The sequence below is a fragment of the Emys orbicularis genome, chromosome 8 (assembly GCF_028017835.1).
Source record: "Emys orbicularis isolate rEmyOrb1 chromosome 8, rEmyOrb1.hap1, whole genome shotgun sequence".
Classification (NCBI taxonomy): Eukaryota; Metazoa; Chordata; order Testudines; family Emydidae; genus Emys; species Emys orbicularis.
Window position 1 is genome coordinate 76,627,030 of NC_088690.1, and position 26,947 is coordinate 76,653,976.

Here is a 26,947-nt window from a genome sequence, read left to right on the forward strand (position 1 = left end):
CTGGGGATTCCCATGGGGTGTGCCTGGGTGCTGTTTAGAGCTTGTGATGGGGTATACCGACCCCATGCTGGTCAACGGGGGGTTAATGAGTTAATGTGGGCTCTGGTAGCCTCGCCTTGACACACCTGTGAGACAAGTCAGCAGTGGAGGCAGGAGCTTACAAGGGAGAATATCTGACCCAGCTCAGTGGAGGGTAGACCAGGGAGGAGAGTAGACCTTTACCTCTGGAGGCAGGAGCTCCTTGGATGACTGCTGCTAGCTCACCTTGAGAGGGGACTATTCCTCTATATTTCCCTGGGAACTCAGTTTAGGGCCACAGCCTGATGGACTCCCCGAAGGAACAGCCTTAACCCGACTGTGGGATTATTCCTTTGTTTTAATTCCCCTTTTGTTCTGACAACCCGGGAAGGGGCAGGAGTCCTACCCAGGACCCAGTCAGAGGGTGGAGTCTCTTAGGACTGGAAGTGGAATGGGAAAACCACTCAGACTTTGCAGAGCAGTGGCCTGGCTGAGTGCTGGGGACCCTGCCCAGAGCCTAAAGGGTGTCCTGGAGAAGGAATTCTGGTGACAAGCTGAACATGCCCTAGGGAGAGATTTTCACAAGTTGCAGTAGAGTGTGAGTCCAGCTGCCTCCTTTTAGTAAAATACGCTCCCTCTGAGAAATCTGGAGCGCTCTGACAGTGGAGATGCGGCAGGACCGCAGAGCGGGCTGGGGTGGCTTTATTTCTTGCTCTGTAGGAGAACAGCAGTGTTTGGTGAGACTCTGACATTGGAAAGATTGTTACTGGTACTAACAGTTCTTCCCAACTATGCAGAGTAGTGAAATGAACCAGTTTCAAAAAGTCTCTGGTTTCATTTTAATTGCATGATTCTAGAGTGCGCACAAGCAGGAGATCCAGTTACTAGAGGAATTGCAGCACTTTAATAAATAGAACAATAGTTACATACATTGTTGGTTTTGTTAAGCTACTCAGTGGCAGACAGGAGTTAGGTGACAGTGTCCAGAGAGACAAGGTGGATGGGGAAAGAGACAAGCTTGTGAGCTTACACAGAGCTCTTCTTCAAGTCTTCTGTTGTCTCTTTCACCAAAGAAAGTTGGTCCAATAAAAGCTATTACCTCACCCACCTTGTCTCTAATATCCTGGGACCAACATGGCTATAACAACACTGCAAACAACTCATGGTATCCAGTCAGGGACTATGCAGCAAAGGTATTTGGTAATGTCATCACACCCAGCACAGCAGGTTATGTGAGGGGGAGAGAGACTGCCTTGTCCATTTTGTTCCAGACTTTTAAGCTTAAAAACACTTGTTCCCTTCATTGCATCTTCCCTTTAAACCATCCATGCACCAGCCATGCTCAGTTCCTGGGATGTCGATGGAGCTCTGGAGATCAACCTCTTCCCAGAAATGCAAGTTGTCTGCTTCCCACGTGCATGAGACCATCAGAAAACACTCCCTGCTCAACACAGAAGTCATGTAGGGGGAAGAAAATCACATGAGACTATTGTTTATTGGCAAGGGACATTGATGCCTCTGATCCAGTCACCGTGCGGAGCTCCAGCTGACACTAGAGCAGACTGTGTTTCCTTGGTATTTGTTAGATGAACCAAGAATTGTCAGCTGTCTAGTTCTGCTGCTCTGTTCCACTTACAAAACAGAACCCCCAGCACAATGGACAGACATTTGGAGACAAGAACTCTCATCTCCATCCCTTGCTCAGTTCCCACCAATTGCTGATCCCACCTCCTGCCTCACTTAGGACACTCCCCAGCAACCCCAGCAGCCGGGTGAGGGGAGCCTGGCCAGGCTCCACCTGGGAGTCACACATCCCGCTTTCCTTCACTGAAGGCCAGCAGCTGTCACATGGGAGAGTCCTTTGAAAATGTTGGCAAGGCCTTCAGAAAGCTTCACCAAACCTGCCCTCCCATGCAGCTGCCTTTAGGAAAGCTCTGTGTGCTCTGCTCCTTCGGCCTGGCCTTCCAGAACAAGCTGCTCCTCCTCTGACACTTTTAGAAATCCCACTACTGCAGCGTGGGCCTCCTTCCAGCGCTCTGGAACGTGCCCTGCCTTGCCCTGCCTGTGTGACCCTGTGGCAGCTGCTGTGATTAGGGGAGTGTTCAAAGACATTTAACTTCTGGTACTGTAGCTATGAATTCCTTGTTTGCTCTTGATCGACCCAGTTCACCTGCTGAAGTGCACCTGCCCGGCTGCCTAATGGTGCAGGCGCACCTGAGGGAGGTCTGCTGCCATGTGCTGCATGGTCTGGGCCTGTCTGGAAGAACAGCCTTGCCATGCTGCAGTTGCACAGAGGAGTGCAAGTGCCAGGATGCTGCCAAATGAACTAGGTGTGTCTGCATCCACCATGCAATGCAGCCAGTGTTTTGCAAGATGCACCGGTTATGTCAGCAGGGCTGCATGCTTCCTGCTGCTGAACATACCATGTACACAGCATGAACCACACCCACTGGGATGCTGTTGCAGCCACCAAATGGAACACAACACTCGGGGTACAGTCACCTGCCATGCTAACAAGTGATCTGGCTACACCTGGCTCACTGCGCTGCCTAGGGGCACTCACCTCCTGCGCTGCCAAATGCCCCAGGTGAAGCTGGCAGAAGGCGCACCCCAGCTCAGCTGTGGCACGCCCTGGTTGCGCTGGGTGGGATAAGCAGGCCCTAGGTGTCTAAGGGAGAACCCAGAGGACAGATCCTATTGTGTGTTGTGAGGATGTGAAGTGTTCCATGTGGCAGCAGGACCAGCCCCAGCCCTGCAGGGTGTGGAGGTAGTTGTGAGCTAAGGCAGGTAAGGTACTCTCTGTCAGGAGTGACCCATCCTGCTCTTGCAGACTTCCCGGGGCCTGATGTTCTGCGGTGCTAAGCGCCCGCTACTCCCCAGGAGGCTGCAGGTGGTCATGCTCCTTATGACTACACACAGGGACAGGAGCAGCACAGCTGGCTCACCACTGCCCAGATAGGTGCATCACGTGAGTTACTGTCCCTCACCTTTTGCCTTGTCCCATCCACGAGGCTGGATTACTCTAATTCACAGAGATGTTGATTTCTGGTCCTTTTTCCTGGTACATGAATTCAGACTGTATGAAAGAAGCAGAGGCCAAGGCAGGCGTTACTGGCTTGTCCACTGACTGTGGAGCATCATTCAAACACTACACTTCCAGTGGCAGAGAGATGCATTCTTCACTCAGAATCATGCTGTCTGCCTAAGTGAGCTTCTCTATTGCAATCTGCCGCTTAGCCTCGCTCAGACAGGCTACAACAGTGTTTACTGTGGCTTTGGCGGTGAGTCCTCCCTATGGCATAAGTATGACTAACTCACTCTAAAGCATGGCACATGTGGCTAGGGCAGGGATCAGAGAGTCCTGGGTTCTAGTCCTACCTGAACTATCCACCAGAGCTGGGTGAAATACTTTGACCAATGTTTTTTTTCAGTGAACAATGCAGATGTGGGGACCCTGCCCCATTTTGTGAATCCATGTCGATTTCACCAAATTGTTTTGGTTAAAAAAACCCAACCAAACAAAAAACATTAGAAAAAAATCAAACCATTTTGATTTTTCAAGTGGAAATGACTTTCTGTTTCAAGATTTCCTTTAACTTTATTATTAAAAAAATTAAACATAAAAAATGCTCAAAATCTAAATGAAATATTTGATTCAACCCAAAACAACTTCTTTCTGAAAGGTAAAAATAATTGATTTTTGGTTTGACCTGAAACTAGTTTTCTCCCTGATTACGTTTTTTGGGAATCGCTGGCAAGTGGAAAAATCCGTTACCTGTCCAGCCCTAGCACGGCATGGCTTTCGGAGGTCACTCAGCCTCAAAAGTGGCCTCTGGTCTTGGGTGCCCGCTTTCAGCCACCTAGGGCCTGATCTTCTCAGAAGTGGTGCACTCTGCGGCTCCCACTGACCGCGGCTGCAATTGTGTGTGCTCTGCAAGTCTGAGGAGGTGGCCCTGGCATCTCAAGATAGATGCCCAGAAATTGAGGTTCCCAAGAGGAGAGGCCGCTTTTGAAAATGTTGGACTTATCGTCTTTGTGCCTCATTTCCCCTCTCTGTGATATGGGACTTAGACCTAACTCAGAGGGCTGCCTGGAGGCTTCATAAAGCAAAGCACTCGGAGCTCCTCGGCTGACGGATACTGTTGTATTCCTGATGGCAGTCTCCTCCACCACCCCTCGAGCGGCCAGGAACACCTCAGGATCTTAGGACAGAATCACAGAAATGTAGGGCTGGGAGGGACCTTGAGAGGTCATCAAATCCAGCCACTGAGCTGTGGCAGCACCAAATAAACCTAGACCAGCCCTGACAGGTGTTTGTCCATCCTGTTTTTAAAAGCCTCCAATGATGGGAACTCCATGACCTCCCTTGGAAGCCTGTTCCAGATCTTAACTATCATAAGAGTTAGAAAGTTTTTCCTAATATCTAACCTGAATTTCCCTTGCTGCCGATTAAGCCCTTTGCTTCTTGTCCTACCTTCAGTGGACATGGAGAACCATTGATCAATGTCTTCTTTAGAACAATCCTTAAAATGTGTGAAGACTATCATCAGGTCCCCCTCAGTTTTCTTTTCTCAAGATGAAACATGTCCAGCTTTTTTAACCTTTCCTCAAAAGTCAGGTTTTCTAAACCTTGTCTCATTTTTGTTGCTCTCCTCTGGAGTCTCTCCAATTTGTCCACATCTCTCCTAAAGTGTGGTGCCCAGAACTGGACACAGTACTCCAGCTGAGGCCTCACCAGTGCCGAGTAGACCAGGACAGTTACCTCCTGTGCCTTACACATAACACTCCTGATGTGATTTTAGCCTTTTTCACAACTGCATCATTTTGTTGACTCATATTGAGTTTGTGATCCACTGTAACCCCCAGATTCTTTTTAGCAATACTACCACCTAGCCAGTTAGTCCCCATTTTGTGGTTGTGCATTTGATTTTCCTTCCTAAGCAAAGTACTTTGCAGTTATCTTTATTGAATTTCATCTTGTTGATTTCAGACCAATTCTCCAATTTGTCCAGATGGTTTTGACTTCTAATCCTGTCCCCCAAAGTGCATGCAACCCCTCCTAGTTTGGTGTCATCCACCAGTGTTATAGCATATTCTCCACTCTATTATGCAAGTCATTAATGAAAATACTGACTAGTAGTGGACCCAGGACTGAGCCCTGAGAGACTCCACTAGATACACCTTCCCAGTTTGACAGCAAGCCATTGATAGCTGCTCTTTGACTACATCTTTCAACCAGTTGTGCACTCACTTACTAGTAATTCCATCTAGATCACATTTCCCTGGTTTGCTTGTGTGAATGTCCTGTGGGACTGCATCCAAAGCCTTTCAGAGCTATGAGGAGAGTACTGGCGCCTGGTGCCTTGCCCAGATCTGGCGCTAGCACGCTAAATAATTTATTGCTTCATCAGGCATTTGTAGCAGGTCTGTGCTGGCCACTTTGCTACTGTCTGTCATATCCCCTGCTATGAGAAAGGCCTGGCTGCTTGTTCCTATGGTAACTCCAGCCCCAGGAAGGGCCTGGGAGACGGGGAAAGGAAGCAGCTCCGGAGAAGCCCTTCCCGAAGTCCCCCAGTATTGCTGGCTGTGAGTGGGATCTTCATGGCAGTATTTGTGTCTGTCTGACCCAGAGCAAAGCCCCGCCGTGCTCAGCCTGCCTTTCCAATAGAAAATGAAGCTCCAAAGAGCTGCCAGCATCTGCTGCTCCTGACAGAGGTGAGCTGTGGGGCCCCAAGGTTAGAATGGGACTGAGGCAGCCTCTTGGGCACTGTCGCTCATGGGGGAGCTACAGTCTCCATCCAAAGTCCCTCCCGCTCCTCAGATGCTCTGTACTGGAGCCCTCCTTAGCCATACATTAGGATCACTCCTCTCCAAGGAGCCCCGGTGAGGAAGGAGCATCTCCTCCCTCTCTTCCTCCCACACTGTTGCTGCCTCCTCAGCAAGTCTGTTCACTCAGCCTGCCTCGCTGGGCCTGATGGAGGCCCCGTGACAGGCAATCAGCTCTCTCTGCCTGGGCTGAGACCAAAGGGGCAACGTGCCCATGATGGCGCTTCTCCAGCAGGTGAGAGAGGCCAGTCCCCACCCGCAGCGAGGGGAACGCCTCCCCGCCCTGTGTGTCTGTGTATCTGTGTAACGACATTTGGGGCAAACGGCTCTTTCCTGCCCCACTTACATCCTCGCTGTCGCTCTCCTCCTTCTCCTGGCTCCTCTGCAGCTTTTCTTCTTCCTCCTTCCTGTCTTTTTCTGGCATGATGTCATCCAGCCAGCTGAGGTCCTGCCGGGAGAAGATGCACTCCATCGCCTTCCGGATCCCCACCAGCGCCAGGAGCTGGGGCCAAACCAAAGGCTCAAGTAAGCATCGTGCAAAGGACGGGCACAATTAGTGACCCACAGGGAGTGTAGTCACAGCATGGGAGTGGGAGTCAGGACTCCTGAGTTCTATTCTGACTTTACCATTTACTTGCTGTGAGCCCTAGGGCAAGACCCAGTGTTGCTCAGTGCCTAAGTTCTCCCATCTGTAATATGGGGATAATATATTGCAGGGGTGCAAGGCTAAATTAGTATTTAAGTGGGGGATTTTTTGAGGTCCTTGGATGCAAGCTGCTATATAGGTGCAAAGTATTATTACTGAAGTGGCTCACATCCCCATCCAGTGTAGGATTGAGTCTTATGTCAGTTCACCCCAGGTTGCCATTTGAGAACCTATCCCATTATTGCAATCAGTGAAGTCAGTGGCAACACTTCCACTGCCTTCAGGAGGAGCAGGAGCAGGCCCTCGATGCCTCCAGCAATGGAGATTCCACCCTTCAGGTCTGAAGCTTTCCAAACAAGGCCTGGTTACCACCTTCAGACAGCAGAGACATCCCAGTAGCCCTCAGCTGCCATGTGAGAACATACAGCCAGCGGGGCCTCGGTCCCAGAGCTGGCACGGCATTGACAGTTAGTACTGCGATCTTGGACTGCACAGGAACCATTGTAGAGCACGGGGCGGCCCAATCCAATCAATAGGGAGTTCCTGCAGCAGCTGGAGTTTCCAGATGCTCATCAAGGGCAGTTCTACACATAGGGCATCAGGCTGTGTGTCTGGGAAGCCAAGGCACATTGTAGGTCTCTCACACCCTTGGGTAGAGAGTGGGAGCTGATCCCTTCGGCAGCCCATTCTCTCGAGCAAGCCTGGAGGGCCTTGTCTAATGGGAATCGTGAGCACTTCATAGGAGGGGAGTGGGAGGAAGCCCAAGAAACAGGATCTAGGGTTGTCCGAGGCCTGGGACTTGGCTGTTTCTGGGCCATACCAAAGTGGGACCAGGGCGGGAGATGCAGATCAACAAGTGCTCCCCTTCTACGTAAGGAGAAAGCCACCCAGTCTAGCAGGGCACAGTGAGCCTGTCACTGCCCGGATATGAGGACCTCCTACCATCACTGGGAAAATAATGGCAGCTACGGTTGACTTGAGGATCCACAGCGCAGCCAGGCAGAGCATCTGAATGAGGGTGAATAGGTGCACTCGGCGCAGGGGGACGTGGCGAAGGTACATGAAGTCAGGCTGGTGTTTGGCAGGCATCAGAAGGAGCTGGATTCTGTCCATGAACTGAAATGGAACAAGGGCAAACAGGTCACAAGATGCCAAGTGGGTGAGCCCCTGGCCCAGCAGTGAGACAGGACACTCAGGTTCCCAGGATATATTCTACACTCATCTCGGGGATTTATTTCTGGTAAGGAGAGTCCGAGACCCTGAGGTCTGCAGATTGCAATCTGCCAGGCTTTGCTTTTCACATTCCAAACCCCAACCCCAACTTCCCGCTAAGGATTCTGGGTAAAGTAGTCCCACAGACATTTCCTATACTAAGAGGGAGCACTTTAGGAAAATTCTGCTATGCTGATTTACATGCCATAAACCCCACTGAAGTCCTACAGCAAGCTCAGATTGGAAACCTGCCTGGGGAAAATCTTTCCAACGACATGCGGTGCTGCCAGCCCTAACTTGGGTCATGATTTCAAGCTTCTCTGCAAGGAAGAGGGGTTGATTTTTTTTTAATGAAAACAGATTATCTCTTAATTACATGCCTCCAGGAGTTGGGGCTTTACGAAAAACACCGACTATCACAAGGCTTGCAATAAAATCACAAGAGCTGGCAACACTGGACATACTGCAGTCTTCAGCTCCTGGCAGTCTAGTAGGAGTTCCATCCAACAGTCAGAAGCACACATCACAGGACAAAATTCTTCTTCTTCTCTCTCTCTCTCTCAATTTCACTCACTTGCAGAAGCTCTGATTTACTTTCAGCTGTGTGTGTGTGTGTGTGTGTGTGTGTGTGTGTGTGTGTGTGTGTGTGTGTGTGTGTGTGTGTGTGTGTGTGTGTGTGTGTGTGTGTGAGAGAGAGAGAGAGAGAGAGAGAGAGAGAGAGACAGAAACAGAGAGGCAGGCTCTCCTGAACCACAGAGCTAGCCAAAGGGGCGAAATGGGATTGTGCCTGGAGGGTTTTATCACAAAGGAAAAAGGACTCCCACTGTTTATATTTCCATTAGAAATCGAGGTCTTATCAATCATGTTGTTCTGGGAAGGCTCCATGGCTGCCTGGAGAACTGGCAGGGTTCTGAAGTCACAGAGAGCGTGGAGGTGAACCCGGAGTGATCGAGAGAGGAAGGGATTTTTATTCAGACTGTTTACACTCTACTTTTGCTTGTTTTTGTTAACACTTGACTCAAACCCTTAGGCGAGAAGCTCTCTCTCTCTCTCTCTTTAAGAGTCTGAACACTATGCCCTTTCCGTGAAGGGCTGAGAAAGCTCCAAGGCCACAGCACTGAGCTATCCAAGGAGTCCTCCAGCAAAACCAGGAAAGACAGGAGATAATATCCCCGATGCTTTTCAGGTAATATTAAAAAAAAGCAAAACTAAACTAAAAATCCCCTCCCGCCAAAACCCTTATCCTTCCCCCTGCCGCTTCTCTGAGGCCTTATTATTCATCACAATGATGCAGAGAAGGGCTCAAACCTGACTTGTCTCATCCTTCACCAGTCACCTCTAACCATACCATCTCTCAGAGCTGTCTCCTGTTATTTCAGCCCTCAGTTCAGTGAGCACAGAGGGGTTAATCATTACAGCAACTGCCCCATTGGGCTAAGAGCAAAATGAAAAGACCCTGGAGACAGAGTCCCAGCTAAAAGCAAAGCGCCCTGGCACCAGCTCCTCCACACTGACACTGTTTCTAGAGTGCTTGTGCTGGCAGCTTCTCGGCTCCAGCACAGCCCCTCCAGCGCGGTAGCACTGAGACCAGGCACTCGGATCAGTTTAGATGCTGGCTGGGCCAAAGCTCTCTTTAGAGTTGGGACAGACAAACAAGGGCTAGGACAGGCCATTTGTAAAGGACTCTCTAAAGAGCTTTCTCCAATAGCTTTGCTGTAACATACGAGCCCTCGACAGACCCACCTCTAATAGGGAATAACTGATGGGCAGGGGGGGCAGAACAGTTTTATTGGCATGAGACCGGGATGCTGAAATCACAAGTGAGTTAGGCAGGTCATGCCAAACCAGAGCCAATAAACCCTTTCTACCACCCCCATCCCGCCATGGATTCTGCATCTGCCACATGTGCTACAGACCAGCTATTTTTGGAGTGTTTTAGAGATGATGTGTTTATTTTATTTGTACAGTGAATCCATGGGTCCAACAGTGGGAACTGGCTGCCTACAAACAAGAGGAATGTTAGACACATCTAAACCTGGCCTAAAATAGCTTTTCTATAAATATTGTGATTTCAAGGACTGATATCTCAGACCCTTCCAGGCTGTGTCCCCCATTAGAAAGCTGGGAACCTCCCCTTTCCAATCAGATAAACCTCCAGCTTCTAGCACTAACAGTTTGCAGAATGCCAGGCTTCCAACCTGGCACAGGTTTGGGATGGATATTTCCCATCCCATGCCTCAAGGTGGGGTCATTTTGGGGGGAAATGCCCCATTTAGGGAAAGAAAGAGAGATTTCTGGAGCAGGACATTTTTCTACAGAAACAAAAAAAAAACCCTATAGCAGTTTGAACTTGTCCAGAGGGTTGGAATATTGGCAATAGGGCAGTTGAGGCATTCAAAGATGTAATATAAATGTCATTTATTACATGGTTCTTTTAATATCTCCTTTCCTCTATCTAAGTGATAAAATCTATCCATCCATCCCCATTCACACCCCTCTACCCATCTTAGTGCGTGATGCCTATCCGTGATAAATGGCAGCGTCTTGGGACACGTTTCTTTAGCATACACCTTTGAGTGCCTTGCCTGCACTCTGCTCCCTAATCAAGCTCTATGGGACTCTTCTAATATTCCAGTGCCCGGCGCAGCTCCAACCAGCCTCCTTTTGTCCAGGGCCGGCTCCAGGGTTTTGGCCGCCCCAAGCAGCCAAAAAAAAAAAAAGCCGCGATCGCAATCGCGATCTGCGGCGGCAATTCGGCAGAAGGTTCTTCGCTCCGAGTGGGAGTAAGGGACCGTCCGCCGAATTGCCACTGAATAGCTGGACCTGCCGCCCCTCTCCGGAGTGGCCGCCCCAAGCACCTGCTTGCCAAGCTGGTGCCTGGAGCCGGCCCTGCTTTTGTCAACCTGCCCCAGAAATATTCCCTCCTCTCCCTCCAAATGTGGAATTTCCCCCTTGAAATCACACCACCCTAGGGCCCAGGAAAGGCAAAAGATAGCCCTGCACCAGGAACAGCTTTTCTATGCTTATGTAAGTCTCAGCTTTGCGCTCTGTTACTGTGTAGCACAGGGCTAGAAATGAGAGCTCGGTAGCACTAGGGAATGGGGCCCAGCCCCTCTTCTTGACCTGACAGGCCCTGAGATACCAAACATTTTGGGTGACATTGTGACACTTTTGTATTCCAGGTCATTGGGCCCTGAACAGTAGGAGTCACGGACTCACAGTAACTAAGGAGACATCTACACTGCAAAACAAAAAAACAAAAACCCGCAGCAGCAAGTCTCAGAACCTGGCTCAACTGACCCAGGCTCGTGGGGCTCGTGCTATGGGGCTACAGATAGCAGTGAAGATGTTTCTCACGCAGGCTGGCGACATGGCTCTCAGATCCACACCCTTTTCTGGGTCTCAGAGCCCGGGCTCCAGCCCAAACATCTAACACGTCTATTTTTAGCCCCGCAGCATGTGTCCAAGTCAGCTGACCCAGGCTCTGAGACTTGCTGCCGTGGGATTTTTTTTTTTTTTTGCTGTGTAGACATACCCCAAAACACCCACCTTTATTGGTGAGAAGACACAGAAAATCATCCCAATAAATGTGTGTGTTTAAATTCTCTACAATAGGTTTTCTGTAACAGATGGGACACCTAGACAATACACGGGGTGGTGGGATAGGGGGTCTATCAGCATTTGTTTGGGATGACCTGCACAATACATTTGTGATGTCACCCTCTCCCCTCCCCGCCAAACATTAACAAGTTTATAAATAAGCCCCCATGCCACAACATATGGCTAGAGCCAGAATTGAGCAAAAATGTTACATCCCTTGAATTCAACCCACATATTGAGAACATTGAGAAACTGGTGCAGACATGTCAAGGTGATTGACCTCCATGGATCTGTACTCACCTGGATACTGTTAAGAGCAGCCACGCCCATGTACAGAAAGACACCATACAGCACAGGCATAGGGATATACTGGAGAAATCAAGTGAGAAGCATCAGCATGGTCAGATGTAGCTTTCCTTGCAAAAACTTATGGAATTTAATCATCTTCCATAAGATCAGTCTTCAAGTATGGCTGGCCTGTTTGGTTGTTTCATTTCAGACACAGCAGCTTAGTTTTATGGTTATTGCTTAAGTTATAAAGAATTCAAACTTTGGATATATTCCTATGCAGCACACTTGGTTAAGATAGCATTATGGTGGTAAAGACAGATTAGCTACTGCAGAAAACAACTTGCTAGAAAGTTGTGGGTATCAAAATCCAAATATTTGAAAACCAGGAAATTCTGCTGTAAGAGAATGTTTTCAAAGCACAAATATTTGAAAGTCAGGAAATTCTGAATAAAGGTTCCACAAACACCCTTAACTCTGCCCCCAAATCCCACTATACCCTGAATTGTCCATCTGATGACAAATCATAGGTAGGATCACTAAGGTTTTGTTGTATTTTGTGGGTATGTCTCCTCAGGCTGGAATTTACACCTCCCGTTCCAAGGGTAGACATACTGTAGTGGAACAGTATAGAGTGGAGAGTGTATGGGGACTGTATGAGGAGGGTAAAATGTGACCACGCTGTGGTCTCTCGATGAGCACAGGAATGGGGATGGTGGAGGGAAGTCTTTGGCCTGCATATGGAAAATAGGAGGTGAAGCTGGCACAGGAGGGGGTGAATTGGAGGAGGAGCTGTGGCTGGAAGATGATGGGGGAGTGCAGGTCATCCATTACAATATGAGATGGTGAATGGTACTTTCTTGGGCTTAGATGTGTGAAAATTAACTGAGAAGGACTATCAGAATTTGTGATGCATCCATTGCTGTGGGCTCTGTGCTGATAGTACAACCTTTTCCCACTTCTGTAATAATGACGTAAACCAAAAATGCTTTATTACCTTGAGAACCGGGGCCAAAAAAACCGACACTCCGGTGAGGATAAAGACCACCAGGCCAGTCAGTCTCTGCTCCCTGCAGACAAACACGCCTGCTGTTAGACACTTTGTATTTCATGTTTGAACCACAGCTCTTCTTACCCGGCCCAATCTATGGCCAGAGATACAGAGTAGAACTGCCAGTGCACTGCTCCAGCGCCGTACGAAGATGCCCCAGCTGCAAGTAGCCCTGCCCGTAGTATCCCCTAAGCCTCTGCTAATGCTCCATTTCCGCTTTGCCTCTAGGGCTAACCTGAATGTGAACAAAGCAAGGAACTGCACACAGGTGCTCCAAATGGAGCTGCAGGCATCAGCTGAGAAAGGCTTGTGCAGAAGCCCCTGTTCTGCTTTGCTATTCTTCTCTGAACCAGGTGCTATGAAGCACCAGCCTTCACTTCTCTACCTCAGAGTCAAACCAGGCATAGCAAAAGGAGAAGTGATGTCAAAGAGTCAAGGAAAAAACGTCTGCCATCGCCCTAGACTTTTCCCTGTCGTTGGCTCCTGCAGCACAGTGACAATGGACTGTTCAGGAATTGTATGGGGTTACAAGCACCCTATACAATGGCCTCATTGCACGGATAGCTGTGCCTTAGCATGGTGTGAAAACCGGTAATAAAAAATCCATGCATACTTAGTACTTGCTGTTGTAGTACAGTATGTAGCTCTGCCCAGTGAGTAGAGAGCATCTACAGACCTTTCTAGTCAACACGAAACTCCCAGTTGACTGTCTACTTCAGGGGTCGGCAACCTTTCAGAAGTGGTGTGCCAAGTCTTCATTTATTCACTCTAATTTAAGGTTTCATGTGCCAGTCATACATTTTAACATTTTTAGAAAGTTTCTTTCTATAAGTCTATAATATATAACTAAACTATTGTTGTATGTAAAGTAAATAAGGTTTTAAAAATGTTTAAGAAGCTTCATTTAAAATTAAATTAAAATGCAGAGCTCCCTGGACCGGTGGCCAGGACCCGGGCAGTGTGAGTGCCACTGAAAATCAGCTTGCGTGCCACCTTTGGCACGTGTGCCATAGGTTGCCTACCCCTGGTCTACTTAGACAGACAGATGGATCTGATTGTGTGCCCATCCATTCATTGGTTTTCTATACATCAGCCATACGTCTGTTCCAAAATCCCAACCTCCAGCAGTGGCTGGTACCTGGTGCTTGAGGGCAGGTCTTCACTACAGGGGGGGGTTGATTTAAGATACGCAAATTCAGCTACGCGAATAGCGTAGCTGAATTCGACGTATCAGAGCCGACTTACCCCGCTGTGAGGACGGCGGCAAAATCGACCTCCGCGGCTCCCCGTCGACGGCGCTTACTCCCACCTCCGCTGGTGGAGTAAGAGCGTCGATTCGGGGATCGATTGTCGCGTCCCGACGAGACGCGATAATTCGATCCCCGAGAGATTGATTTCTACCCGCCGATTCAGGCGGGTAGTGTAGACCTAGCCTTAGAGGAATGCAAAATTCCCCCGTAATGCAGCTGGCCAACTGTGCAATGAGGAGCTGGGGAAGGGGAGCTTCTTTCCTCACTCCTGTAGCACCCTGCACTCCGAAGCATGGAGTCAGGTTGGCTGGGAAGACAATTCCCAGAGCACTTCCAGCACCAGATCATCAGCAGGACACATTTTCCCTTTGTTGTTTAGTGATTTCTACCAGTAATATTCACCACAGAGCTCACCACGACTCAGCACTGGAATTCCAGGGTCAGCCTGGCCCTTGGAGAGCACGCCAGCTGGAATTGTCAAGGTGGTTTTGCTTAATGGGAGGGGGGCACAATACCTGATTCCCAGGAACTTGGGCTGCTCTCCTGGTGCAGAAGTTGTACTCTCCTTTTTCAAGCTGTCCATGTGGGCCAGGGAGATGACGGTGGCAGACACATACCAGGGGAGACCCGTCACAGATGTGAGGATCATCAGAAGGGAAACGCAGAATAAATCCAGGTGAAAACCTGCCCCTTTCTGGAATGAGAGACACATCAGTGCTCAGCGAGACATCAGCCTGCAGGGAATGGGGAATCAAGGGTTACATCTTGTTTCCAATGGATCCTACTGGCTGTAGCAGGAGCTCTGTGCATGTAGTCAAGGGTCATTGCAGGGGAGTTGGGCTCTGTGGAGGCACCTGAGCTGACAGACCCTAGCTAGAGGCTGGGGGTAGGACATTCTCAGTGAAGAACCCTTGACTCTGGGATTTGCTTCCTCCCTTGCGCTAACACAGCCTTATCTTATCTTCAGCTCACACAGCCAGGCCTATCTCCAGGCTTTTAACCATGGGATGGTCATGTGGGAAGGGTCTCATTTTTGCTGGTGGAAATTGCTGGGAGTCAGGTGCCCTGGGGTTTTGCAAATCCCCCTAGACACCTATCCACATCTTTAGGTGCCTAAATACCTTTAAAAATCTGGCCCCCCCAAGCATCACCAACCAATTAGGCAATCAGCTTGCTGTCTAGTGGACAATGATCCTTTGATATATATTTGGGGAAAGAAAGTTAATAACCTACAGGGAAATAATTAAACAATCTCCCCCTGCCCTCCCCCTTCACCCCCCGAAGCCAACTGTCTCTCAGTAATTCAATGAAAACAGAAGAAAAATGTGTACAGTCAGGATCCTGTTAGTTCCTGATTGGCTCAAAATGTAGGATGAGATCCAATCTCTGATCCAGTCAGAATGCATGTGTACCCTACATTCCAGTAACCAGTGTCTCTACACAACAAGGTAGCTGCTATTAACGCGGTCTGTTGGGACTATTCATGGATGGTCTATTTCTCTCCATGGTTTTTGGTTCTTTTTTGTTTCTGTTCATTGGTCTGTCTGAAAACTACAAGGGCTTATAAATAAAAATACTAGCATTGTACAGTGATGAACATAGTCACTGCAAAGACTTGAGCTGATAGAGTCTAATTATGTACCTAGTCCTCTTTCTGGTTAACCTGTCATTTGTAATCAAATCCCAATATAATGCAAATGTATTCATTCTTCAGTAGGATTGGCTGTGGAACAATCATCCATAAAGCATGGATTGTTCACAAACTGTTCACCTCCTCTGCTCTAGTCACTATATTAGTGGCGTGGGGTTGGTTGCTTAAGTCACATTTTGTCCCTGATCCTGGCTGGATGTACTGAACAGGGGGATAATGAATCACATATAATGTGCTCTCCACTACAAATTTACAGACAAAAAATCATTCATGCTAAAATTTGGGATTTTGGAACATTTTCACAGCTACCCAGCAGCAGCCCGACTCCTCGAGGATAAAGAATAATTACACACCTTGTGGTAACTGCTTCTTTGGGATGTTTTGTCTGCCATCCTATCTCGCAGCCATGCTGAGGGCCATCATGTTTAATGAAAGTGCGGGGGTATGACTCTGCGTGGCTGCCTTGAAGATCTCAGGTATGGGGATGCTGCTGAAATTCACAGAAGAGGCAGCCTAAGTTCTGGTGAATGAGCTTTGATACCCAGAGGAATATCCCCGCGATCATGTGAGAGCAGACTGAATTGCACTGGGTGATCCATGTAGACATTCTCTTGAAGAAATGGCTTCAGAAGCACAGCAGGGGAGGCAGGACAAAGCCCTTCGGCCTATCCAGGCAATTTAGCAAAGCCTTTGAGACATCCAAGGTCTGAAGTTTTTTCTCTCCGAGGAAGCAGCGGGGCTTGGGGCGAGGGAGGGAAAATGAATAGACTGAGTTAACTCAAAGTCCAAGCCATCTTTGGGAATAAACTTGGGATGAGGGCTCACCACCACCGTATCTCTGTGGAATGTGTGGAAGGAGGGTGGGCGAGGAGAGTTCAGGGCTCACATGCTGATGTTATGGCCATCTAGAGAGTATGGTGGTGTAGAGAGCTTTCAGAAAAAGGCTCAAATATGGGGCTCCATGAGACCAGAAAGGACAATATGGAGATCCCAGGTAGGTTGGAGCTCCCTGATTGGTGGATAAGTGTGAAGCAATCCTTTTAAAAACCTAGAAACAGCAGGATGGGAGAATACTGAGCCTGACTGGAAGAGAGGATGGCATGGCAAAATCACTGCAAAATGGACCTTCGTTGAACTGAATGAGAGTCCAGAGAATTTCAGGTGCAGGACGTAATCAAAGATCTTGGGAACAGGGGCCTCCAATGCATCAAGGTTGTGCTGGGCTGCCCAAAGTGAAAGCCTTCTCCACTTCGAGGAGCAGGTTTTCCTTGTGGAGGGCTTCCTGCCGTGCAGTAGGACTTCTCATACCTGTAGGGAACAGTCAGTAGCACTTCACCAACCAGCATCTGGGCCATCAGGTGTAATGAGTTTGGGTCTGGGTGAAGAATTTGATCTCAGCTCTGTGATATTATGTCTGGACGGTCTGGAAGTGCCATCGGAGGCCGAGTTGACATTCGGAGGCAAGATATCAGCCATAACTGCCTTGGCCAATCAGGATTGGTGTAGCTGCATCCTGACTGATTTTCCCTTTCCCCTGGATATCAGAGGGCGGGGTCGAAATGCATACGTGAGACCTGGATTCAGTGTCTTGCACACAGCCTGGGCTCATGTACTGTGGAGCAAAAGACTGGACACATCATGTTTTCTGTGGTGGAATTTCCCCACCGGTGAAATCTCAGTCTGAGGATGGTGCTCTTCAGAGACCATGATTGTCTCAGCAGACAATCTGTCCCCAATTTGCTGTTGACTGCTGGGAGATAAGAGCAATTGGAGTAATCCTAGGAAGTCAATGCCAAGTCCATAGTTTGAGTGCCTCTTGGCACAGGGGTGAGGAATGGGCAACTCCCCTCTTGTTTAGATAATATATTGCAAATGTGCTGTCTGTTGGGTTCTGTGTGCTGGAATTTCTTAAGGCTGGCAGGTACGCTTTGCAGGTTAACCTGATTGTCCTGCATTCCAAGAGGTTTATATGCAGTCCGATCTCTTGCTGGGATCACATTCCCTGTATTTGGAGATGGTTCCAGTGAGCACCCTACCCTGTTCCCAATGTGATCTCTGATCAGTGTCTTGGGAGGAGGAGAGGCGGAGTAGGGTACTCTTCTCCACACATTCTGTGAGTCTGTCCATCATCCTAGTGATGGCAGGATATGAGCTGGGATCATGACATGCATGTCCATTTGATGTCTTATAGGGACACACTGACCTCAGCCAGTCCTGTAACGGGGATAGGTGAAGTTGGGCTAGTGGTGTCACATGTGCAAAATGACATGTGGCCTAAAAGTTTGAGACAGCTTCTCAATGTAATTGACGGATGTATCTTGTTGTTGGATATTGTCTGTATAGACTGAAATCTTTCTTCTGGAAGATATGCCTTTGCCAATTTGAGTTGATGAGAGCACCTATGAACTCTATCCTCTGTGAAGGGTTGAGCGATTACTTTTTGTAGTTTACTATCAGGTCCAACTCCCTGAACAGGTCACAATCTATGGTTAGGGCTGTGATAACATCCTGATGAGACCTGCCTTTGATCAGCCAATCATCTAGATATGGATAGACAAGAATGCCTTGTCTCCTTACATCTGTGGCCACTACAGCCATGCATTTTGTGAAGACTCTCACTGTTAACGACATGGTATTGATACTGGTTGGGCCCTACTGTGAAATGTGACCTTTTTATGGGCCAGATGGATCCCGATACAGAAATTTGCATCCTGGAGTTCGAGAACCACAAACCAGTCTTGAGCCTGTAAAAAGCCTGTAAGCAGGTGGTTTCCTTCGAGAGAACCTGGGTTCCTTTCTTGGAAAATAATCAGCAGGTTGTTATTGGAAGTATGTGGGTACTCTCTGTCTGGTCTGAGATTAGAATCTGAAGGGCTTCCACCTCAAGGTGGGGGTATAGACACTGGTGCTGGCTTTAGGAGTCACAGCTTGGCTGATAGGGGCACTGATGACGCGGATTTTGAAGTAAAAGGGCCTGACTTGGAGCTGGATGTTCGTTCTGCTGGGTCCAAAGTGCCCCTCCTAGACTGCTCCAGTAGAAAAGGTTTTAGTCTCATGTCTCCTGGGTGTTTCTCCTTCTTGGCAAGAAGGACCGGCAGATAGAGCCACGGTCAGGCATGGTGTGTGTGGAGGGGGGGACTCTCACCTAAACAAAATAAACAGCAGTTCTGCCTGGCAGGGCCAGGAATGGGACCATCCCAGGACTGGCAGGCTTTGAGTCTGCCATATGAGGTAGTAGTGGTGGGGGGCCAAAACAATAATAGGGGTTAAAAAAAAACCCAAAAGTTCAAGGAAGAAAAGAATGTCATTCTAAGGGAATGAACCCTAAGTCACTGCACGACAAGTGAGCATGAAGGGGCAGCAGGTTTGGTTCCATCTTGCTGCCATGGGCTGTAAGCAGGAAATGAAGGATGGTGACAGTATTCCGTCAGCTGGAAGGGGGTGGGAGGACATGCACAGCACAGGTGCGCCCCAACAGACACTGCTATCCAGACTCCAGGCTCACATGCATGAAGCACATGCACAGTCTAGAACGGAATCCACATGGAGACATCTCCAAAGAACAAACACTATGCTCTGACCCCAGGAATCACAGGGAACTGAGCTCAGTACATTTTTCTGCCAAGTTATTCCCGAATCCGTTTCTGCCGCCATTCATCTGGCTCTAGGGGGTGAATCTAGCCTGCGCCATGGCCTCTGGAGGCTTCCTGCCGAATGCAGCAGGGCTTGTTTACTAAGGCCTGCTTGCACCTAGTTCTGGCACTGCAGCTCAGTTCCCTTCTCTTCCCCAAAGCTAAGCTGGCCGTTTCTATCCAGCCTTCAGAAGCAGGCAGGGAAGTCAGACTAACACAACAGCTGCTGCAGGGGTTTGCTCCAGGGAGGAAGGAGACTGGGTATCTTCCTGCTGGTAACTCTTAGGAGATGCCTTCGGAGGGCAGCTGATATGCATCAGGGAGGTGAACAAGCACAGCAAGAGCAATCGGATAAGTCACAATCCCAGCTCAGCTGAGCAAAACCAGGTGCGTTCCCAGGCCCAGTGAACCTGTTTGTCTTAGCACAAGGTCTGATGATTGGAGAAGGCTTCATCCTTGGCTCTGAGTTTGTGCCTGTGCGAGCAGGTTAGGGAAAACCTCAGTACACCTCATGAGAAAAACAAGTGCCAGCAGGGCCCAGCCCTGGGTAAGGCGCCCTGATGGCCAGGGGCCAAGCGACACAGCAGTGTCAGAGAGAAAGCTGGCACTCTCTCAACCAGACAGGTTCCTGCTAGTACGTTCAGCTGGGATGTCAGTGCCTGTGGCAAATGATGCCACAGGATGCTAGGGACAGACAGGCAGCTGAGACAGGGAGACTAGGGGAGGAGCACAAAGAAAAGGTCCCTTGCTGGCATTGTCTGAAGGGAGGCAGTGTGGCCTAGTGTTTAGATCAGGACACTGGGAGGCAGGAAACTGGGCATTTAGTCCTGACTGATTCACTGTGTAACTCTGGGCAAATCACTAGTCTCTCTGGGGCTCACTTTTCACAGCTGTAAAATGGAGCTGACAACGCTGCCTGGCGTTGGAGAAGCGGGCTGAGATCCTAGCATGAAAGGCTCTGGGGAAGCCCTTGTTTCCCTGGGTGATGGGAGGAGCTGGCCCTTGCTTTGCCAGGGGTCCCAGGGCTCAGAGGGACGTCATGAGGAGAGCAGTGTTTAGAGGCCTCTGTGGATTTAGGGGCTTTGTCGCGGCCCAAGCTAAGGGCTCGATCTTGGGAAGTGCTGAGTGCCCTCATCTCCCAGTGACTTCAGGGCCAACTGAGGGTACTCAGCACCTTGCCAGAGGCTCTCAGCTCCTCACAGGATCAGTCCCTGAGTGGCTGAGAGCCTCCACCAGGCAATTAGCAGGGAAAATTCCTGGCTCCCTGCCTTCTGACAAGGGGAGGGGGGAAGAAAGCGCCCCCCCCCCAGTGCATTGATTTTGCATAATATCTTTGTTTTCAAATGTCACCATGTCCCCAAATGCAGGGACAGCCATGCAGGGCCCAGCACTCCCCAGGGAGAGCCCTTCACCAGCCCACAGACAGCCCACAGTTTGGATTTGGTTTTGCATTAGTCCAGATTCTTCATGCTGATAGAAATTGGGCTGGGGAGCAGCTGCAACATGCCCCTCCCCAGCTCTGCAGGCACCCATCCCCCTTCTCGGGCCTGGCTCGCTGAGGCAGAACTCCATTCAGAGACAGACCTCACTGTGCCCATCACTACACAATACCAGCAAGCTGCATCTCCTGTTAACATGGAGACCTGGCATTATCAGCCTTTCCTGTCTGATCTGCTTTAACCCAGGGGAGGTGACCCCGTGATAATCCAGCCCTTCACACTGCATTGGACACCAATGCTTGGGAGACTAGCCTAGAGCAGGGGCCCTGCACCCAATGCCTCCCCAGCCCTGCCCTCCGTGCATTAGGGCAAGGTTCCAGATCAGAGCCTGCAGGGAGCCCCACCTAGGGTGACCAGGTGTCTGGTTTTCGACTGGAATGCCTGGTTGAAAAGGGATTCTGGCGGCTCCAGACAGCACCACTGACCAGGCCGTTAAAAGTCCAGTTGGCACGGGGCTGGCAGGCTCCCTACTCGGCTCCATGCAGCTCCCCGGAAGCGGTGACATGTCCCTTGGCTCCTAGGCATAGGGGCAGCCATGGGGGCTCCATGTGCTGCCCCTGCCACGCCCAAGTGCCGACTCTGCAGTTCCCATTAGCCGAGAACGGCGGCCAATGGGAGCTGTGGGGGCAGCGCCTGCGGGCAGAGGCAGTGCGCAGAGCCATCTGGCCATGCCTCCGCGTAGGAGCCGAGGGACATGTCACCGCTTCTGGGGAGCCACCCGAGGTGAGCGCTGCCCGGAGCCTTCACCCTGAAACGCCTCCCTTACCCCAACCACCTGCCCCAGCCTGGAGCCCCCACCTGCACCCCAAACCCCTCATTCCTTACCCCCCCCCAGAGCCCGCACCCCAGCCGGAGCCCTCACTCCCTCCTGCACCCCAGCCTCCTGCCCCAGCCTAGATCCTCCTCTCACACCCTGAACCCCTCATTTCTCGCCCCACCCCAGAGCCCGCACCCCCAGCCCAGAGCCCATACCCCCCCCCACACCGCAACCCCCTGCCTCAGCCCGGAGCCCCTTCCCACACTCTGAAGCCCTTGGCCCCACCCCTCTGCCCGGAGCCCCCTCCTGCACCCGAAACTCCTCATCCGCGGCCCCACCTCAGAGCCCACACTCCCAGCCAACACCCTCACCCCCTCCTGGACCCCAACCTCCTGCACCAGTCCAGTGAAAATGAGCAAGTGAGGATGGGGGAGAGCGAGCGACAGAGGGAGGGGGGATGGTGTGAGTGGGACACCAAGCCTCGGAGAAGGGGCTAGACAAGGGTCAGAGCCTTGTGGCAGGGGCGGGGAAGGGGGCAGGGCAAGGGTGTTTGGGTTTGTGCAATTAGAAAGTTGGCAACCCGAGCCCCACCCCTCAGAGCCCCTAGAACAGATGGGATTTAACCTACCGGCTGCCAATTTCTGGGCAGACACGACTGTTTCCCTGGAGCCCTGGGATTAAGGAAACCCGCAAGGTGTTGAACAGGGCACAAGCCTATGTGATTCCCTCTAATACAGCCCATCCTCCCATCCCCAGGTCGGCCTTCCCCGCGCCGCCAGCCTCCTGCCATGCTCGGGCCGGCCTGCCCCGCACTGCCAGCCTCCTGCCATGCTCGGGCCGGCCTGCCCCGCACAGCCAGCCTCCTGCCATGCCCAAGCCGGCCTGCCTGTACTGCCAGCCTCCTGCCATGCCCGGGCTGGCCTGCCTTGCACTGCAAGCCTCCCGCCATGCGTGGGCCAGCCTGCACTGCACTGCCAGCCTCCCACGCCAAGCTGCCCCACCCCACCAGCCTCCTGCCATCCCCGGGCTGGCCTGTCCCACATCACCAGCCTCCTGCCATGCCCAAATCCCCAGCACTGCCAATTTCCTGCCATGCCCAGGCCGGCCTGCCCTGCACCGCCAGCCACCCGCCATCCCCAGGCCAGTCTGCCCTGCACTGCCAGCTTCCCACCATCCCCAGGTTGGCCTGCCCCACACTGCCAGCCTCCCGCCATGCCTGGGCCATCCTGCCCCGCACTGCCAGCCTCCCACTATACCTAGATCCCCAGCACCTCCAGCCTCCCGCCATCCCCAGGCCGGTCTGCCCTGCACTGCCAGCCTCCCACTATACCCAGATCCCCACCGCCAGCCTCCTGCCATGCCCCGGATGGCCTGACCCACACTGACCTGGAGCCTGTATTCTTTGCGGTTGAGGATGACGGCGGTGATTTGCTGGTCCATGAAGATGAGGATGATGACCAGAACGGCAGGCACTGCGGAGACCAGGCAAACCCACCAGGGGTTCACTCCCAATGGAAACACGACCCAGCCTCGCTGGGAGTTTGTGGGCTGCATGGGGAGTGCAAGAGGTCAGATTGTACATTACAGGGCTAGCATCCTGCACTGCACTTACTAATGGGCAAAGAGCACTTTGGGCAACAGCCCATTGGGGTGGGCTGGGCAGGTCAGACCACTGGCCCAGACGGTTCTCCACTAGGTCGCCAGCAATGGCCAACAAAAGATGCTTCAGAGTAAAGGAAACCCTCCCTCCCCTCCCTCGGCCATTGTACAATTTTGCACCTGGGGGAAAATGCTTCTCCTGACTAACTGGAATGGTGATCTGTGCTCTGCACCATGGCAGTAGCCAGGCCCCAAGAGGCAGTAAGCAAGTCCCAAGCCGAGCCCTGGATGCTTGTGAACAGCCCCATCTGCGCTCGCTCCTGGCCATGCTCTAGCTGATTAACGTTAACCAACAGCCACTGTTCCCTGTTGTTGTGCAAGAGCATCGGTCCTGCCCCAGGAGGTGGGGCCAGTCCTCTGCAGTCACCTGCTCCTGTTGCACGGCACATGGGGAGGGATCCAGGCCATGGTCTCACATTGGTACCAACCCAACATTCAGAAATCGTGAGTCAGACCCACAAAAATTGATTTAAAATCATAAGATTTTTAGAAAATATTAAAAAGGGGGGGGTCTTTTTCTTTGCCTGCTGGATTTAAAACCTTTGAGTCACATTTTCAAGCTTTTCTCTGCCACCACGAGGGCTAGCAACACTTATTTTTTGAAATGAAAGCTGGGATTGTCCTGTATTCACATGACACCAGGAGCTGAGGTTTGAAGAAAAATACTAAATTTGCAATTGTGAGTGCTGGTAACACTAGTTTCATGGCAGCCTTTGTGTGCCTGGTTTTCACATCCCCATGGGCTGTCTGTCTAGTGAAGATGTCTGTCTGGCCATGTGTTCAGGCAAATCCAGATCCATGCAGGTGCCTGCGTCAGTACACATACAAATCAGGCACAAATTTGTGCACACATTTCTACATGTCTCCCTGGGGTCTGAAAACCAGGCCCAGTAGGGCAAATGCAATAGAGCCCTATATCCATGGTAAGAAGGTAGGTATGGAGAATCTAGAAAAAGATGATGAATGCGAGAAGACCCAGTGCTTTAAAAATATGCAGGTAGAGAGAGCAGCTGGGACAGTGGTTAGAGAAGGAGTGTGGGAGATATCTCCCATTCTCCATTCCCATCTCTTCCACTGACAAAATATGATCTTAGGCAAATCGTATAATTCCACAGTGAAAGCATCTCTAAAATGGGGATAATAGGACCTTCTGGCTTCAGGGGTGCTGCATGTGCTTTAATTAAGAAATACCCTTTGAGAGCTATTGAGGGAAGCTGCCAGGGGCCCTAATCATTACAGATGTCCTAATACACCCTGGCCTTCAGCCAAAACATGTCATAGCAGCCATCCTGCTCAGGCCAGGGTGCCTTGCCCTAACCCTCTCAGGCCTGGCATTTCCCCCACATTTGCCAGGTGGCACTTTGTCTCCAGCTTGGAGAACGGGCAAGTGGCTCCCTCATTAACCTGATGCACAGTCCGCCTGACAGGGAGCTATGGGCTGCCATGGAGCCTGCACACTAGCTCTGCAGCCTCTGCTAATTCCTTTCCACACCCATGCCTGGAGGGGGAGGGAACCCAAGCCCAGACTTGAGCTGGTGTCTCCTGCTTTGCTGCGTGCTGTGGCATCATTTGCATGATTACATGACTGTTTAGTTTGGGTCCAGTTGCTAAGCTGAGGTTATTTATAGATCAAGGGATTGGCTGGAGCTTCCCCCCTCCTCCTTCACAAGAACAGCTCCGAAAGGAAGTCACCCTGCAGAGCTGGGCGGGGAGGGCAGTGTCAAGGTAAGGGGCTATAAAATCCCACAGTTCCTGAGTTTTCTGCAGATCCCTCTTGGCCCTGCAATTACAGAGAGTGCTGAAAGGGAAAGAGCTGGATGGAAAACCCAGGGGCCAGATTGATCTCAGGTGTCAGCCCAGAGGACTCAGCAGAGTTACTCCAGGGAGGAAGGTGACCCAATGTGGGCAAAATTCTCCCTGCTCCACAGCATTGCACATTCTGGATTTGTTCCGTACCCCCAGCTCTCAGGAGCCGACTTGAATGTGGGGGAACGCACGAGGTGGGATGCAGCCCCGCACATTCCCATCTGCATGGTTGGGGTGGAGGGCTGGAGAGCTGAGGGGTTACGGAGCCCCACGGCTCTGGCTTGCACAATGAGGTTTGAACAACCAGTGGGGGACTGAGGAGTGTGTCTGCATGTCACCTTTAGGGGCAGCGTGAAGAAGCAGGCCTGAAAAGAGAAGAGTTGCCACAGACTGGCCAGGCGAGGGAAGGAGGGGAAGGGAGAGGTCATAGAAAGCCATTATCATCTGGTGGCCTGTGACTTAGACGGACTTTTCAGTGCCGTTGTGAATGGAGAGCTCTCCGTGTCATGACACCACCACTGCAGCTTTCCCTGATTGCCCCCTGGCTGGACTAGCTCGGCAGGCCCAGGATTGGGCAGGCATGGGGCATGCTGGCACCTGGAGGGTGCTTGCCCTGCCATTGCCCATTTGTTCCATGGCTAACATAATGAGGTCAGTCCCCAGGGCTGTCAATCTGGCCCCTATTCCTGCACCGCCCAGGTGTAGCTGATGCTGTGACTCAGAAGTTGTGACAGATTTATGTTACCAATTTGCCCGGGGCGTCAGGTGACAAAGGGGGCATTGAGTTCGCAGCCAGGAAAGGCACGGTCTCTCCAGGGGAAGTTCTCAGGTGCCATTTCTTGTTCTCTTCCTTTCTTTGTGACCTCCGTGATGGGCTGGACAATTCTGGAGAGGGTTTCTGGCCTCAGAGCATGGGGCCCTGGGACGGTGGATCCCTTACTACCTACACTCCCAGTCTGCGAGGTACCCGTCTGAACCCGACCGTCTGGAAGGGGAGCTCAAGCAAAGGTGTCCCCTTCCTTTGGAGCTTCTCCTTATGCTCTGAGGGCTGCCTTGGATTCCCAGGCAGTTTGCAAGCTCTGCAGAGGAGTCTCAACAAGCTGTCCAGCCCTGTTGGCACGTTGGCGCCTGAGCTCCAGCTGCTGAGCAGGTTCAAGGGCTCCTTGGTCCTGCTCTAATTCTAGTGCTGAAGGAGATGAGTCAAGACCATGGGGTAGAGGGAATTAGATGGGCAGGCCTTATAGCAGCAGGTCCCCCAGAGGCCCATCCAAACCCTGGAGCAGAGGGGGCAGGTCCAGAGCAGCACCGAACTGGGCAGCATGGAATCCCCCCCCCCTTTTTTTTTTACAGTGAATGGAGTGGTGCCCTAGATCCACAGAGTGGGGCCAGCAGCTGGGCTGGCGTCACACTCACCACCACCCGCAGTCTTGCTAGGGGCCTCACTCTCCATGGCCCATGCAGGATTCTCTGCTGAGGCTGCCAGCAAGGGGGCCTGCTCATGCCACTTGCAATGGAGGAGTTTGTAGGGTGGATGGCTCACTAGATGCTGGACTGAGGGACTCAGCTCATGTCAGGATCAGATCACCATGATCAGAGGGTAACAGCTTCCAGCTTCTCCAATTCCAGCTGGGTGCGAAGTTGTGAGGCAGTATGAAGGGGAACGCCTTGTACTTCATTACCCGTCGCCTGAGCCCAGGGCTGGCCCGAGACTGGGGGCCCATTGTAACAATGCCTGGAGACCATGGAGAGCAGATATGAGGGATTTGGGGTGTGTCTCTGGCTGGCAGGCAGGGTTACGAGTGAGGGGCGACATGGGACCCCAGGCAGCTGCATCACTCATCTTTGCCTGTGGGCACCAGTGCCTGAGCCATCCAGTCTCCAGACAACATGAGCCCTGCAGCACTTCCAGCGCCTGGGGTTGAGCAGCGGCAGGAATGATGTGTCCTTTGCAGCAAGAACAGGTCAACCCAAAGCGAAGTAGGACTAATTAACTACTCAGTGGGTCTATGGACAGCCTACTGGGCAGCTTTGCTGGGCACATACCTGTGGATC

The 26,947-nt window shown here is 51.2% G+C and overlaps 1 protein-coding gene across 1 annotated transcript in view; it reads right to left on the minus strand.

Moving 5' to 3' along the window:
* Window positions 1-3,040: 3,040 nt before the first annotated feature.
* SLC4A9 (solute carrier family 4 member 9) overlaps window positions 3,041-26,947 on the minus strand; it is a 53,136-nt gene continuing 29,229 nt past the window's right edge. The window contains exons 15-21 of the mRNA XM_065409228.1: window positions 22,817-22,978; window positions 14,407-14,585; window positions 12,588-12,660; window positions 11,603-11,671; window positions 7,433-7,606; window positions 6,191-6,346; window positions 3,041-3,094 (exon numbers count right to left, since the gene is read on the minus strand). Coding sequence (XP_065265300.1) covers window positions 3,041-3,094; window positions 6,191-6,346; window positions 7,433-7,606; window positions 11,603-11,671; window positions 12,588-12,660; window positions 14,407-14,585; window positions 22,817-22,978 — 867 coding nt within the window. The remainder of the gene's footprint in view (window positions 3,095-6,190; window positions 6,347-7,432; window positions 7,607-11,602; window positions 11,672-12,587; window positions 12,661-14,406; window positions 14,586-22,816; window positions 22,979-26,947) is intronic.